General features: G+C 44.3%; 1 protein-coding gene across 1 annotated transcript in view; it reads left to right on the top strand.

Annotated features, from left to right (window-relative positions):
- The window catches only part of LOC137525971 (histone H1.3-like), a 265,301-nt gene that overhangs the window by 219,710 nt on the left and 29,514 nt on the right, over positions 1-16,077 (top strand). The window contains exons 19-20 of the mRNA XM_068247181.1: positions 8,191-8,247; positions 15,510-15,557. Of these exons, the coding sequence (XP_068103282.1) occupies positions 8,191-8,247; positions 15,510-15,557 (105 nt within the window). The remainder of the gene's footprint in view (positions 1-8,190; positions 8,248-15,509; positions 15,558-16,077) is intronic.

Here is a 16,077-nt window from a genome sequence, read left to right as displayed (position 1 = left end):
CTGCCCATCTGATCTTCCTGCCAACTCTGCCTGTTAAAACCTTCTTGCCTTAGCCTTCCGATTTTGGTACTGTATCTGTCTGTCTGTTGCCGACCCGATTAGTCTGACCACTCTACTCCCACCAGAGGGCCCTGATTCTGGTGAGGGGCTCTGTACTGTTAGGACCCACCAGCTCCTGTGGTGAGGTACTGCTAGCCTATCAGTACTACTGTTGCACTAAGCACTATACTTTGCTATTAGCTATCACTTTAGCTTTCTGGTATACTTGCATTATTGGTAATTCTGCAGATCACCATATAATCAGGTATATAACTGTATTACAGGTGATACTGCAGATCACTTCGTAATCAGACTCTGTTATTGCTGACACACATCGTTACAGAACAGACCAACATGTCTATAGATGCTTTGTGCAGCCAGGTTGAGGCCTTGACCGCAGCGGTGAACACTTTAACTGAGATGGTCAATAACCAACAGGCTCAGATCAACCAGCTGTCTGAGGTTGTGTGGACCCTCCAGACTGCGGGCGCACCAGGGCAGTCTCCTCAAGTTGTTGAACCCAGAATGCCCATGCCCGAGAAATTTTCTGGGCATAAATCTGATTTTCAGAATTTCAGGAACCGCTGTCTTTCTTATTTTGAAAATGAGACCCGTTTCTTCCGGTTCCGAGAGCCAGAGAGTGGCTTTTATTAAGACACTGTTATCAGGGGATTCCCAGTCACGGGCTTACAGTCTACCCCCTGGTCATGAAGCTTTGTCTTCAGTACAGGAATTTTTTAAAGTCATGGCGATAATATACGACGATCCTGACATTGCAGTTACCGCTTAAAGGAAGCTTAAGACCCTCATGCAGGGGCATAACTCTGTGGAAAACTATGCCGCATAATTCAGAAGGTGGGCTGTGTCGGCTAGATGGGGACCCTTTGCTTTATTAGATTGTTTTTTTATCGGGTTTGGCTGATCCCGTCTCTGATGTGATGCTGAGTCATCCGGAGCCTAAAACCGTTGACGAGGCCATCTCATTAGCAGTTAAGATTGATCGCCGCATTCGCTACCAAAAGCAAACTCGCGGTAAATACTCCGGGAGATCCGTTCCCATCGCCTCTCCTTCTCCTTCTTCCCCTCAGGATGAGCCGATGCAGATCGGACATTCAAAGCTTTCAGAGGTAGAGAAAAATCAGAGACGGACGGAGAGGCTCTGCTTATACTGTGCGGAAAAGGGTCATGTAGCAAACAATTGCCCTAAGAAGTCGGAAAACTTTGCCGCCTATGTATAGCTAGAGGTACTACCCTAGGCGAGCCAGCTTTACCTCTAACCGATAATCGTTTTTTGCTCCCTTGTTCTATTACCTGGGAAGACCAATTTTTGTCTACCCAGGCATTTATAGACTCGGGTTCTGCCGCCAATTTTATTGATTATGATTTTGTTAAGAAATGGGGTATACCACTACTTCCTTTAGACAGGCACATTTTTGTAACAGCAGTTGACAACTCACCATTACAGGGCAGTCAGGCCCTTTCACAAACACCCAGTCTCTGGTGTCACATGGGAGTATTACACAAAGAGAGTTTACCACTTTTTGTGCTCAAAATGGCCACCTCCACCATGAATCTTGGGATGTCGTGGCTACAAAAACACTCTCCCCAGATAGATTGGAGCTCTGGCCAGTTGTTAAGCTGGTCTCCATTTTGCCATCGACATTGCATAGAGAGAGTTGCGATTTGTGCCACCCAGGTTCAAATGGAAGGTTTGCCCTCCCAATATGCGGAATTCGCTGACATGTTTTGTCCCAAGTTGGCAGACAAACTTCCTCCACACCGGAGTTTTGATTGTCCCATTGAATTAAGACCAGGTTGTATGCCCCCTAGAGGTCATTTGTATAACCTTTCTGGTCCTGAAAAACTTGCTATGCAGGATTACATAAAGGAAAACCTAGCCAAGGGGTTCATCCGTCCCTCTAAGTCTCCGGCCGGAGCAGGATTCTTTTTCGTCCAGAAAAAGGACGGTGGGCTTCGCCCATGTATCGATTATCGAGAACCGAACAAGATTACCGTAAAAAATTGTTACCTACTCCCCTTGATTGAAGATTTGTTCTCCCAGGTTACTGATGCATGTATCTTCTCTAAACTCGATTTAAGAGGGGCATACTACCTGGTACGTACAGTGGAGGAAATAATTATTTGACCCCTCACTGATTTTGTAAGTTTGTCCAATGACAAAGAAATGAAAAGTTCAGAACAGTATCATTTCAATGGTAGGTTTATTTTAGCAGTGGCAGATAGCACATCAAAAGGAAAAATCGAAAAAATAACCTTAAATAAAAGATAGCAACTGATTTGCATTTCATTGAGTGAAATAAGTTTTTGAACCCCTACCAACCATTAAGAGTTCTGGCTCCCACAGAGTGGTTAGACACTTCTACTCAACAGTCACCCTCATTAAGGACACCTGTCTTAACTAGTCACCTGTATAAAAGACACCTGTCCACAGAATCAATCAATCAAGCAGACTCCAAACTCTCCAACATGGGAAAGACCAAAGAGCTGTCCAAGGATGTCAGAGACAAAATTGTAGACCTGCACAAGGCTGGAATGGGCTACAAAACCATTAGCAAGATGCTGGGAGAGAAGGTGACAACTGTTGGTGCGATTGTTCGAAAATGGAAGGAGCACAAAATGACCATCAATCGACCTCGCTCTGGGGCTCCACGCAAGATCTCACCTCGTGGGGTGTCAATGGTTCTGAGAAAGGTGAAAAAGCATCCTAGAACTACACGGGAGGAGTTAGTGAATGACCTCAAATTAGCAGGAACCACAGTCACCAAGAAAACCATTGGAAACACATTACACCGCAATGGATTAAAATCCTGCAGGGCTCGCAAGGTCCCCCTGCTCAACAAAGCACATGTGCAGGCCCGTCTGAAGTTTGCCAATGAACACCTGAATGATTCTGTGAGTGACTGGGAGAAGGTGCTGTGGTCTGATGAGACCAAAATAGAGCTCTTTGGCATTAACTCAACTCACTGTGTTTGGAGGAAGAAAAATGCTGCCTATGACCCCCAAAACACCATCCCCACCGTCAAGCATGGGGGTGGAAACATTTTGCTTTGGGGGTGTTTTTCTGCTAAGGGCACAGGACAACTTAATCGCATTAACGGGAAAATGGACGGAGCCATGTATCGTGAAATCCTGAACGACAACCTCCTTCCCTCTGCCAGGAAACTAAAAATGGGTCGTGGATGGGTGTTCCAGCACGACAATGACCCAAAACATACAGCAAAGGCAACAAAGGAGTGGCTCAAGAAGAAGCACATTAAGGTCATGGAGTGGCCTAGTCAGTCTCCGGACCTTAATCCAATAGAAAACCTATGGAGGGAGCTCAAGCTCAGAGTTGCACAGAGACAGCCTCGAAACCTTAGGGATTTAGAGATGATCTGCAAAGAGGAGTGGACCAACATTCCTCCTAAAATGTGTGCAAACTTGGTCATCAATTACAAGAAACGTTTGACCTCTGTGCTTGCAAACAAGGGTGTTTCCACTAAGTATTAAGTCTTTTATTGTTAGAGGGTTCAAAAACTTATTTCACTCAATGAAATGCAAATCAGTTGGTATCTTTTATTTAAGGTTATTTTTTCGATTTTCCTTTTGATGTGCTATCTGCCACTGTTAAAATAAACCTACCATTGAAATGATACTGTTCTGAGACTTTTCATTTCTTTGTCATTGGACAAACTTACAAAATCAGTGAGGGGTCAAATAATTATTTCCTCCACTGTATAAGAGAGGGTGACGAATGGAAGATGGCGTTTAACACACCCGACGGGCACTACGAGTATCTTGTTATGCCCTTCGGTTTGTGTAATGCTCCCGCTGTCTTCCAGGAGTTGGTCAATGAGATCTTCAGAGAGGTACTGGGGCGGTTCTTTCTGGTGTACTTGGACGATATACTGATTTTCTCACCTAACCTGACAAAACACATGGAGCATGTAAAGTTTGTCTTAAAGAAGCTTAGACAAAACCTGTTATGTGCTAAACTTGAAAAATGTCTTTTTGAAGTGTCTGAAGTTCCTTTTTTAGGGTATGTCATTTCCACTTCCGGGCTCTCCATGGATCCCAAAAAGGTCTCGGCAGTTCTAGAATGGCCACAGCCCATGGGGCTAAAAGCACTCCAGAGATTTTTGGGCTTTTCCAATTACTATAGGAAGTTTATCAAGGGGTTCTCTTCCGTGGTGTCACCTCTCACTGATCTTACCAAGAAAGGGGTGGACACTTACAATTGGTCACCAGAAGCACATGCTGCTTTTTTGACATTGAAGAAATTGTTTTGCTCCGCCCCTGTTTTGCGACATGTGGACATCACCTGTCCCTTTATAGTGGAGGTGGATGCCTCGGAGATCGGGGTGTGGGCTGTTCTGTCCCAACACTCTGGTTTCCAAGGCAGATTACATCCATGTGCATTTTTTGGAAACCGGGAATTGTTGGCCATCAAACTTGCGTTTGAGGAATGGCGACATTGGCTCGAAGGGGCAGAACATGTTATTACGGTCTACACTGACCATAAAAACTTGGAATATATTGAGGGGGCCAAGAGGCTCAGTCCCCGACAGGCTCGCTGGTCTTTATTCTTCTCGAGATTCAGATTTATCATTACTTACAAACCAGGGAACAAAAAAATTAAAACGGATGCACTATCGAGATGTTTTGAGTCTGAGAGTGTACAGCCACCAACCCCCAAAAATATCCTACCTGAGAAAGTCGTGGTGGTTGCCACGGAGACTTGGGAAGATTGGTTACGTACATTAGGCCCCTATCAACAAGATGTCCCCGAGGGGAAACCTGATCGGGTTCTATTTGTACCTCTTCACTTCCGGTTGCAGATTTTGCAGTTGTTTCATGCACATAAGATTTCAGGGCAACCCGGGATTGCGAGAACCCAGGATCTACTTTCTAGATGTGTTTGGTGGCCACCTCTGGCTCTAGATTGTAGAGAGTTCGTGAGAGATTGCTCGGTCTGTGCCAGAAGCAAACCATCCAGGCAGGCAGGCTCCTGCGGGTACGCTCCAGTCCTTACCAGTACCCAAGGAACCTTGGACCCACTTGTCCATGGACTTTGTGGGTGAATTCCCCAGCTCTGAAGCGAAGACGGTTATCTGGGTGGTAGTCGATAGGTTCAGCAAGATGGCTCATTTTATCCCTCTGAACGGACTCCCCTCTGCTCAGGAACTGGCAGATCTCTTTATTCAACACATTTTCCGTTTACACGGTCTTCCGGAGAATGTGGTGTCTGATAGGGGAATCCAGTTCGTGTCCAAATTCTGGAGAGCCTTCTGCTAGCATTTGGGGATGAACCTGTCGTTTTCATCCGGCTACCACCCACAGATCAATGGGCAAACGGAAAGAGTTAATCAGGCTCTAGAACAGTTCCTTAGGTGCTATGTAGCGGATGCCCAATTGGAATGGGCAAAGTTTCTGCCATTCACGGAATTCGCACACAATAACTTGAAAAGCACCTCTTCAGGCTTTTCTCCTTTTCAGGTGGTCTCAGGGAGGTCTCCCAAATGTTCTCCATTGCCTGTGGTGTCCTCTCCTTTCCCTGCTTTGGAGGATTGGCAGGGATCTTTTAAGAAAATTTGGTGTATGGTCAAAAATAATTTGAGGAAAGCTTTCCAGTCTCAGAAAAGACAGGTAGATAAGAAATGGTCAGTGGAATGGGACTTTCTACCAGGGGACATGGTTTGGGTTTCGACCCGGCATCCGGCGCTGAAACAACCTTTGGCAAAATTAGGCCCCAGTTTTATCGGCCCATACCCCGTTTCCAAAAAGATCAATGATGTGACATGTGATTGCACTGCCATTTAGTATGAGAGGTGTGAAGTGTTTTCATGTGTCTTTGTTGAAACCTGCTGTGCATGTGGATTCCTGTCCCCTCCCCTGTAGTGATTGATGGGGAGCCTGAGTACGAGATTGAGGAGATTCTCGATTCTCGCTGGGTTCAGAATTCAGTGCAGTATCTGGTCCACTGGTAAGGGGTATGGGCCGAAAGAGAGATCGTGGGTACCGGGCCATCGGCTTCATGCGGAGGAACTAAGACACAGGTTTCACAAATTATATCCGGAGAAACCATGTAAGATGTGTCCGAGTCCACGCCTCAAGGGGGGGTACTGTAACGAGCGTCGGGGATACGACCACCGGCGTCCCCGCCACTCAGCTCGGACCGCCGCACGCTGGCCTGTCGCCGGTGCATAGCGTCAGAGCTATGCACGCTCGCAGCCAGCGGCAAGACCTTTACTCGTCTCGGAGACGCATCAGCTGACCTGCGGGTCGGATGATGTCACGGGGATTGGCCGGGCTAGCGGGGGTGTGCCTGGGAGTCCCCTGCCAGCATAAAGACAGCGAGCTGTCAGTAGCTCGCTGTCTGTTGTTGCGAATACTTCGTGTTAGCGCTCAGATATTTGATAGCTTAAATATCTAAACCTGTTAGACTGTTTATTATCTGTGTATGACTCTGGCTCGTTCTGACTATTCTTCCGCTCAGTGATTCTGCACTTCTGCCCATCTGATCTTGCTGCCGACTCTGCCTGTTAAAACCTTCTTGCCGTAGCCTTCCGATTTTGGTACTGTATCTGTCTGTCTGTTGCCGACCCGATTAGTCTGACCACTCTACACCCACCAGAGGGCCCTGACTCTGGTGATGGGCTCTGTACTGTTAGGAGTAGGACCCACCAGCTCCTCTGGTGAGGTACTGCTAATCTATCAGTATTACTGTTGCACCAAGCACTATACTTTGCTATTAGCTATCACTTTAGCTTTCTGGTATACTTGCATTATTGGTGATTCTGCACATCACCATATAATCAGGTATATATCTGTATTACAGGTGATACTGCAGATCACCTTGTAATCAGACTCTGTTATTGCTGACACATATCGTTACACTCAGACCGTAATTAAAGGAATTAATATGGAGATTTATTGCAAACGTTGACATGAATGGAATAAACGGCATCAATGATGTGCATAAAGCTCATGCAGAAATAAATGCAAATAACCAGGCAATCAGCATGCATAAACAAACGGCATTAAGTTCATGCACAGTAGTAATGCAATATCAGGCAATCAGTTATAAATAATAATGCAACTGAAAATAAAGCTAAACACCGTAGCAGGAATACTATCAGGGATTTGCATATGCTAAGAACCCCCTGCATATAGAGGAATATGCAGGATAATCCAAAGCATATAATTAAGTGTGCACTCTGAACCCTGAACCTGGCTAATGTAAACACATATGAACTATATACAATATATACATGAACAGAGCAACTGAATCAGAATCGGCAGGCAATGGAAAGTCAAACATGTAAGGTCAAACCAGAGAATCATACAAGATATAATCGCTTAGGCAAAAGATTAGTCAACAGCAAAAAGGTAATACATGGCAAGGCAAGATACTAGGCACAGATGCAAGGCAGGAAAGGCTAGATCTCGCTGATCACTAGGAACTGGCGATGATGATCTAGCACTGGACTGACTTGCTACAGCAGCTTATATTCTGTGCTGGGAGGTCAGATGACCAAGTTCAGGTGATCCCAGACCTGCCCTCATTATAGTCTGTGATGGACAGTTCCTAAAAGAGAGACCCCTGCAGGTGGCAGAGAGTAACATAAGATGCTGCGTAATGCCTGAGGACACTGAGGACATCTGCTGGTGAAATAGATGAAGTTCATCAACAAAGTTCAGGAAATTGCCAGCAGATGCCACTCGTGACAGCGACGTCTCCCTGACGACAAGTGTTCCCACAATCAATCTTCCTTCATCTTCTGGCCGGCGGGTATGCGCAATGTTACATGATGGGTACAACAAGGCTTAAAGCGTTAAGGATCATAAGCCGCGCGAGGCTAGGAAACGTTAAGTAATCGCGCAGCTGTACCCATGTCATGAGATAGCATAAATGACCGCTTGTTGCTCAAGAACTCTCCGGTCGTTGGGAAACTCATCGGAAGAATCACAAGGTAGACACGGGGCTTTAGAAACGACTTCCATAACATAATACTTACAGATACATACTCTGATTTGTCTAATATTTAATGTCTAATATTTAAAGTAACACAGAATTTGCTCAGTTTTGACACTTTCACCCATTTGTACTTACACTTACAATGAAGTTAAAAATTCTCTCTGTGTTTTCAGATGGCAAATTATCTAGTGGTGAAGGAAAACCCTCTAAGAATGTCCTCAGTAAAAAAGGTAAATCATGTTGACATTGGACAAATGGTTATGAAGCTCGTTCCTGAACCTCTGCCCCAATTATGGGCCTCCTACTTAACCCCAAGTGTCAGGAAGACCTCAGAGACAGACTGCGAATGACAGTGCAGATGGCCAGGGGGTTGGGCAGGTATTTACACCTCATCAATAAATTGTATCATGCATTGCTGATTGAAGCTGTCTGCTTTAACATATAGCTGTAATGATCTGCGGGCGATTTCCAGTCAGCGCACACCATGCGCGCTGAAGCAGAAGGAAATCGCCACAATCAAAGAATCAAAGTACTCAGTATATATTTGTAGAGGAGAATTCCGACCAGCAGATGGAGCTGTGGAGTACAGAGGAATAAGTCCTCTGCACAGCCACAGATGCCAGTTGGAAATTGCACAATTTAAGCAAGACTGGACAACAGAGGAGAATTCCAACCAGCAGATGGAGCTGTGGAGTACAGAGGAATAAATCCTCTGCACAGCCACAGATGCCAGATTGAAATTGCACGATAAAGCAAGACTGGGCAACAAAGTAGCAACTCAGAAGAAAGCAAGAACAGAGACAGACAATATGAATGTCTACCAATCTAGTCGCCACCCCGCGACGGTAGACATATCACATCAGAACAGACCAGAGTGAGAAAGCTAATCGTAAGAGAGGCGATTGCTATCAGCAACACAAGACTGAGCAAAGACAGAGCATAAATTGAGTAAGGAAGACACAGCAAATACCCACAATCTGAACGCCAAGGAAAAATAACAAATGAACTCGCTAAACGCGGTCACCGCACGATATGCACGACAGTGACAAGCGCGTTAACAGCACGGTCACCGCACGTTAAGCGCAACAGTGGCAAAACGTACCAACCCTGACTAATAAGTGAACACGGAGAACAAAGACAAACAAACCACACGAACGCTTGCTAATCGGTTGCCTCACACCAGACAACAGCAAGCGTTCGTTCTAGACAAGACAGACTGAAGGAGCAACCAGTAGCAACAGCAGCTCAGGTTATACTCCAAGAGTGAGACAAGGGAGATCCACCGCCTCTACCGCTAGGGCAAATGCGATCTAGGAGCTAGACCGAATGATTCACTGTCAGCCACCGTAGGTGACAGTACAATCGCAAGGACAGGACAAGACAAAACAGGAATAAACAGTACAAATAATACAGAACCTGATTGCACTAAAGGGAGTGCAAAGTGCACTCCCCAAGAATTAACTACACTAGAATATTCGCAACAAGATACAAAAGAGGCTGAGGCTCCAAGTTAATCACCAAACAGAAACCATGTCAAGCCAGGAATTCTGGGAGGAAGTGACATTTATACTGGAAACCTTCAAAGGAAGCAGACAAGCAGCTTGCAAGATCAGTAGATGCAAATCAGTCAGCCTTGCAAACTGACAGAAAGGCCTCTTTTCCCTGGACTGAACTATGCAAGCTGCATAGGAGACCAAACTGTCCAGGGAATCAAGGCCAGCAGAGCGGATTCTGACATTACCCCCCCCCCCCCCCCCCCTTTAAAAAAGGCTTCCAGACGTCTCTCAAAACGGAAGATTCTCCTTGCTGCAAAACAACAACAAAAATAATTCAGAACGGCCGGGGTAGACCAACCGGGCATGCTTCCTGAACTGACTAAACCATGACGGAAACAATCAGCCTCAGAACCCGAAAAGCCATGCCCACCAGTACAACAAGTTCCAAAGTGATACCCATGAGCACCGCGACTACCAGAACAATGCCCACGGAGAGCCTTGGCATGATACACCCAGTCCCCCAGTTCAAGTCCAAAGAACCTGAAACCTTCAGAGTTGTGCCCACTACAACGGTTTTCTCCAGCATAATACTCATTATTGGACCAGTCCACAACACCAAGGCAAGAATGCCCAGGAATCTCCCAGAATGACTCACAATTCCAAAGAGACCCCAAGAGATTGGAAGATCCCATAGAGCCACATGGTGATCCAACAGGACCCCTTACATGACTCAGGGAAACCCCCAAGCCAAAGTCACAAGGACAACTGTCACAAACAGAGTTTTCAGGAATCAGAACCGTATTGAGGCATGGGGCGCTTCCAATGCCTTCTGGACAAGACACCACCAGGGGGACATCAGAGCACATAAACACAGAGGGCACCTTCGGGCACACTGGATCACGGAAAACATCTGAGCACACTGGAACAGGAGCAACCACTGGGCATGCTGAGGGACTGTAGAACTCAGAAACCGACACAGCCAGACTAGATTCAGAGCAAGACAAAAAATCATCGTGACCAGAGGTCACAGGTACTGGACTTTCAAAAGGAGACTCTGAACCAGACTTAGAAGTCTCTGTGACCACAACTGTATCCAACAAAACCTCATTATTGACTACACATGACTGCAGCTCCAAAAGAGCTGCAACAGTAGTCAGCATAATAGTGATGCCCACTGAAGTGGGAATTACTTCAGTGGGCCTTAGGGGGCAGGAAGCATATCTTAAAAGCTCTGCACCCTTAGGCAGGAACTCAGAGGCCTCCAAAACATCACATAAAACTTCAGAAGCACAAAGTTTTCTGGTAAACTCATCAATGATTCTGAACTATCCATGTTACAGGGCAAAACATCAAATACTTTCAGAGTACAGGGCTGAGGTTTTAAAAATGGTTCTACAACACACTGAATTTTATTCACATGAACAGACTGCATAGGAATATCTGCGGGAACAGACCCTGACTCCCTGACTTTGGTTTCATTAAACACAGAATCTTGCATAGCAGTTAAACTTGACTGCAATTCTAGAATGGCAGAAAAACAGGTGAGTATAACAGCAACACCAAAAAGAGCTTTTGAGCTCTCTGTTGGAGATTTTATACCAGGCACTATTGAGTCATACAGAGTACAGGAAGTAAAATGAGTACTTTCTGTAGAGCAAGAAAGGGATTCACAAATGTCAGTTTGGCCAGACATCATTGTTTCATTCATGGTACAGGGCAAACTCACAGAAATATTTTCTGGACAAAACAAAGTTACCTCAGTATCAGGTTCACACAACCAAAGCTCTGTATCACCCTTAAAGGGAACCTAAACTGAGAAGGATATGGATTTTTACTTTAAAAATAATACCAGTTGCCTGACTCTACTGCTGATTCTGTGTCTCTTATACTTTTAGCCACAGCCCCTCAACAAGCATGCAGATCAGGTGCTCTGACTGAAGTCAGACTGGATTAGCTGCATGCTTGTTTCAGGTCTGTGATTCAGCCACTACTGCAGTGAAAGATATCAGCAGGACTGCCAGGCAACTGGTATTGTTTAAAAGGAAAATTCCATATCCCTCTCAGTTTAGGTTCCCTTAAACTCGGCCAACAATGTCGAATCAGGGGAGTCAGAAAGCAAAATGTGCGGATCCCACATCGCCTTCGGTTGTGGAATGTCAAGGACCGGAAAATTGGAACAATTTTCATCTGGCAGTGTGTTTACACAGGTGTCCACAGAGTGAGGCATAGGTTTCTTTGCAGAAGAAGTTGAGACAGAAACATGAGAAATTTTATTTGACACATTAACAATGTTCTTATAGTTGCATCGTTTAGGAATTTTCCCCATAGCGAGTTCATAAATGGAAGATCTTAAAAGAGTACTGGGGGAAAAAGATCTGTTATTATTTTGATCATAATTTGCAGGAACACCTGAGATAAAAGCATCAGATTGCACAGATTCAAACTCCACACAAGCAGTTGCCATGGGAAACAGACTTTCAGAATTCACACATTCCGTTGTTTTGGGGAATAAAACAGACTCAAAACTTACTTGCTTCACCTCAGGGAAATTGGAACAATTGCCCACTGACAATGTGTTTGTACAGAGATTAACTGATTGGTGCGTATGTAACTCAGACAAATCACCGGATTCACCAAATGTTCCTCACACTCACCAAATTCAATCAAGGTGCGCATTGAGTCAACATAGGCATTCAAACACATCTCATCCTTTCCAAAATAGAAATCACAAAACGACTTCCAATCAGTGTCAAACGTTTCAATCAGAGCCCCGACTTCCTAGGAAGCAAATGGAGGCTCCCACAAACTTATATCCTCATAACACTGATACGGATTGGGGTCAGGAACATAAAGAGAATATTTTACACCTTTAATGTAGCAAATGACATTGCCTATATCACATTCAGGTGTGTTGGTAAATTCAGGTTGAAAAATTCCACCAGATTTTACTGGAGCAAACTTTTCATTTGTAACAGCTGCAGGAAGCGTCTCTTTCAGGTGAGTATGTTTCTGAGGCCACATACAGACATCAGACCATAGTCTTTGGAAAATGAAAGATCACAGACCAATCTTACCACCCTTCCTGTAGTATAAGAGCCATACTCTACACAGTCTTTTCTATGGAGCTGACCTCCCCATCAGAAAAAAATCTTTGCAAGATGCTGCACACACAGATGCTGTACAGACACAAAAGATCAGTATCTGCAAAAGATCTGTTCCTGCCAAAAATCCATTCCTGCAAATTGCAATGATAGTCTATGAGATCTGCAGATCATCATACACACATGATTTAACTGACATTCATCTGCAGATCTGCAGATCTGAAAATCCATCCTGGTGGATCTGATCCGCAGATGAATGTCAGTTAAATCATGTGTGTATGATGATCTGCAGATCTCATAGACTATCATTGCAATTTGCAGGAATGGATTTTTGGCAGGAACAGATCTTTTGCAGATACTGATCTTTTGTGTCTGTACAGAATCTGTGTGTGCAGCATCTTGCAAAGATTTTTTTCTGATGGGGAGTTCAGCTCCATAGAAAAGACTGTGTAGAGTATGGCTCTTATACTACAGGAAGGGTGGTAAGATTGGTCTGTGATCTTTCATTTTCCAAAGACTATGGTCTGATGTCTGTATGTGGCCTTAGACTTTTTCTTTTTAATCTTTACAGCTTTAGATTGCTGCTGGCAAAAAGGGAAAGAACCTTTGGAACTTTCTTTTGCAAACTGGATAGTTCTGCAGGAAATTACTGAATCAACAGATTGAGCTATCAACTCATTAGAATATGGTAATGACTGAGTGGTACTGCATAACCCAATTGGATAAGCAGTTTGCACAGTAGGGAAAAACTCATTGAAATAACGTGGCATAGGCATTTCAAGTTTATAAGAAAATAAATTAGCAAGAAATCTGCGAGGGTTATGTATTAGATTCCAGTGTCTAGCCCATTTATCAGCCCACACAAACAGATCCCCTTGGAGAAGATTGCAAGCAATCTGAACACCCCAAGTGGAGATTTTAGTGGCCAGAAATTTGGGATTCGCCAGGAATCTTGAACACTCTGAAATAAACTCAGCTCTGGTTTCAGAGTTCAGCATCTTAAATCTTTTAAAGACGCAAGACCCATAATGTGCAAAATCGTACAATTCAGAAATTCCCTCTAGACTGAGAATTTCGGTTAGGCTCGACATAATGTAATGATATGCGGGCGATTTCCAGTCAGCGCACACCATGCGCGCTGAAGCAGAAGGAAATTGTCACAATCAAAGAAGCAAAGTAACCAGTATATATTTGTAGAGGAGAATTCCGACCAGCAGATGGAGCTCTGGAGTACAGAGGAATAAGTCCTCTGCACAGCCACAGATGCCAGTTGGAAATTGCACAATTTAAGCAAGACTGGACAACAGAGGAGAATTCCAACCAGCAGATGGAGCTGTGGAGTACAGAGGAATAAATCCTCTGCACAGCCACAGATGCCAGATTGAAATTGCACCATTAAGCAAGACTGGGCAACAAAGCAGCAACTCAGAAGAAAGCAAGAACAGAGACAGACAATATGAATGTCTACCAATCTAGTCGCCACTCGGCAACGGTAGACATATCACATCAGAGCAGACCAGAGTGAGAAAGCTAATCACAAGAGAGGCGATTGCTATCAGCAACACAAGACTGAGCAAAGACAGAGCATAAATTGAGTAAGGAAGACACAGCAAGTACCCACAATCTGAACGCCAAGGAAAATAGCAAATAAACTCGCTAAACGCGGTCACCGCACGATATGCGCAACAGTGACAAGCGCACCAAAACATACCAACCCTGACTAACAAATGAACACGGAGAACAAAGACAAAAAAACCACGCAAACGCTTGCTAATCGGTTGCCTCACACTAGACAACAGCAAGCGTTTGTTCTAGACAAGACAGACTGAAGGAGCAACAAGTAGCAACTGCAGCTCAGGTTATACTCCAAGAGTGAGACATGGAAGATGCACCACCTCTACCGCTAGGGCAAATGCGATCTAGGAGCAAGACCGAACAATTCACTGTCAGCTACCGTACAAATAATACAGAACCTGACTGCACTAAAGGTTGTGCAAAGTGCACTCCCCAAGAATTAACTACACTAGAATATTCACAACAAGATACAAAAGAGGCTGAGGCTCCAAGGTAATCTCACCAAACAGAAACCATGTCGAGCCAGGAATTCTGGGAGGAAGTGACATTTATACTGGAAACCTTCAAAGGAAGCAGACAAGCAGCTTGCAAGATAAGTAGATGCAAATCAGTCAGCCTTGCACTGACAGAAAGGTCTCTTTTCCCTGGACTGAACTATGCAAGCTGCATAGGAAACTAAACTGTCCAGGGAATCAAGGCCAGCAGAGCGGATTCTGACAATAGCTAACATAGTACAATACTGTACTAGAGAAGAAATGCGTAAATTAAGGTAAGTTAGTTTAGAAATTAGTTGAGCAGATGGGTAGACAATTGGCTTACATATTACTTCCAGAACATAATATTTACAGATACATACTCTGGTCTAATGTGTAAAGTAACACAGAATTCCCCAAGGCTCAGTTTTGACACCTTCACCCATTATTACTAACACCTACGATGAACTTAAAAATTCTCTCTGCATTTTAAGATAGGAGAAGGAAAACCCACTGAAGATGTCTCAAGTATAAAAGGTAAATAGTAGCAAAAAGGTTTTCAAAGCTCATACCTGAATCTCTGCCCCGGTGCCCCAATTATATTCCTCCTCCTCCTCCCCAAGGGTCAGGCAGACCTCAGAGACAGACAGCGAGTGACAGGACAGATGGCCAGATGGATAAACCATTGGCTTACATATTACTTCAAGAACATCATATTTACAGATACATACTCTGATTGGTCTAAGGTTTAAAGTAACACAGATTCCACAAGTCTCAGTTTTGACAACCTCAACTGTCAGTTATTACCTATACTTACAATGAGCTCAAAACTTCTTTCTATTTTCAGATGTCAATTTACCTAGTGGTAAAGCTAAAGCTGCCTCCAGTAAAAAAGGTAATACCATTAAATTAATTATAGTCAGGTTTTTAGACCCTGCAAATAGGCTTTGAATTGTGTGTGTGTGTGTCTGTCTGTCTGTCTGTCTCTCTATCTATCTATCTATCTATCTATCTATCTATCTATCTATCTATCTATCCATACTGTAACTTCAGTTGATCACACTGGCTGGCTAGCTAAATACAAGTATCAAATACAGTAATAGAGCGGTAAAATTAGTGAAAACCTGGCTTCCTGCACTTAGCACAGCAATCAGTACACTGTCTCTGATTACTACACTGACTACAACAACTAACTTAAAAAGACACTGAAGCAAATACATTTTGCCACTTTTACCTTGTAATTCTCTTCAGTAGTCTCAGCAGGAGTAAACTGCCGCATCACCACCACCAAACAATGGGTTTAGACCCCCCAAATCCCCAGGCAAACATCCTCAACCAAGTTGGTTGTGGATTCTGCTGCCCTGAGAGGCAGAGCTTTCAGCTGCAGCTCTGCCTCTCCTGACATCAATCGCTGT

This window comes from Hyperolius riggenbachi, chromosome 7, assembly GCF_040937935.1.
Source record: "Hyperolius riggenbachi isolate aHypRig1 chromosome 7, aHypRig1.pri, whole genome shotgun sequence".
In the NCBI taxonomy this organism is placed as follows: Eukaryota; Metazoa; Chordata; class Amphibia; order Anura; family Hyperoliidae; genus Hyperolius; species Hyperolius riggenbachi.
The sequence above is the reverse complement of the archived record's forward strand: the minus strand, read 5'-3'. Positions and strand labels throughout refer to the sequence as shown.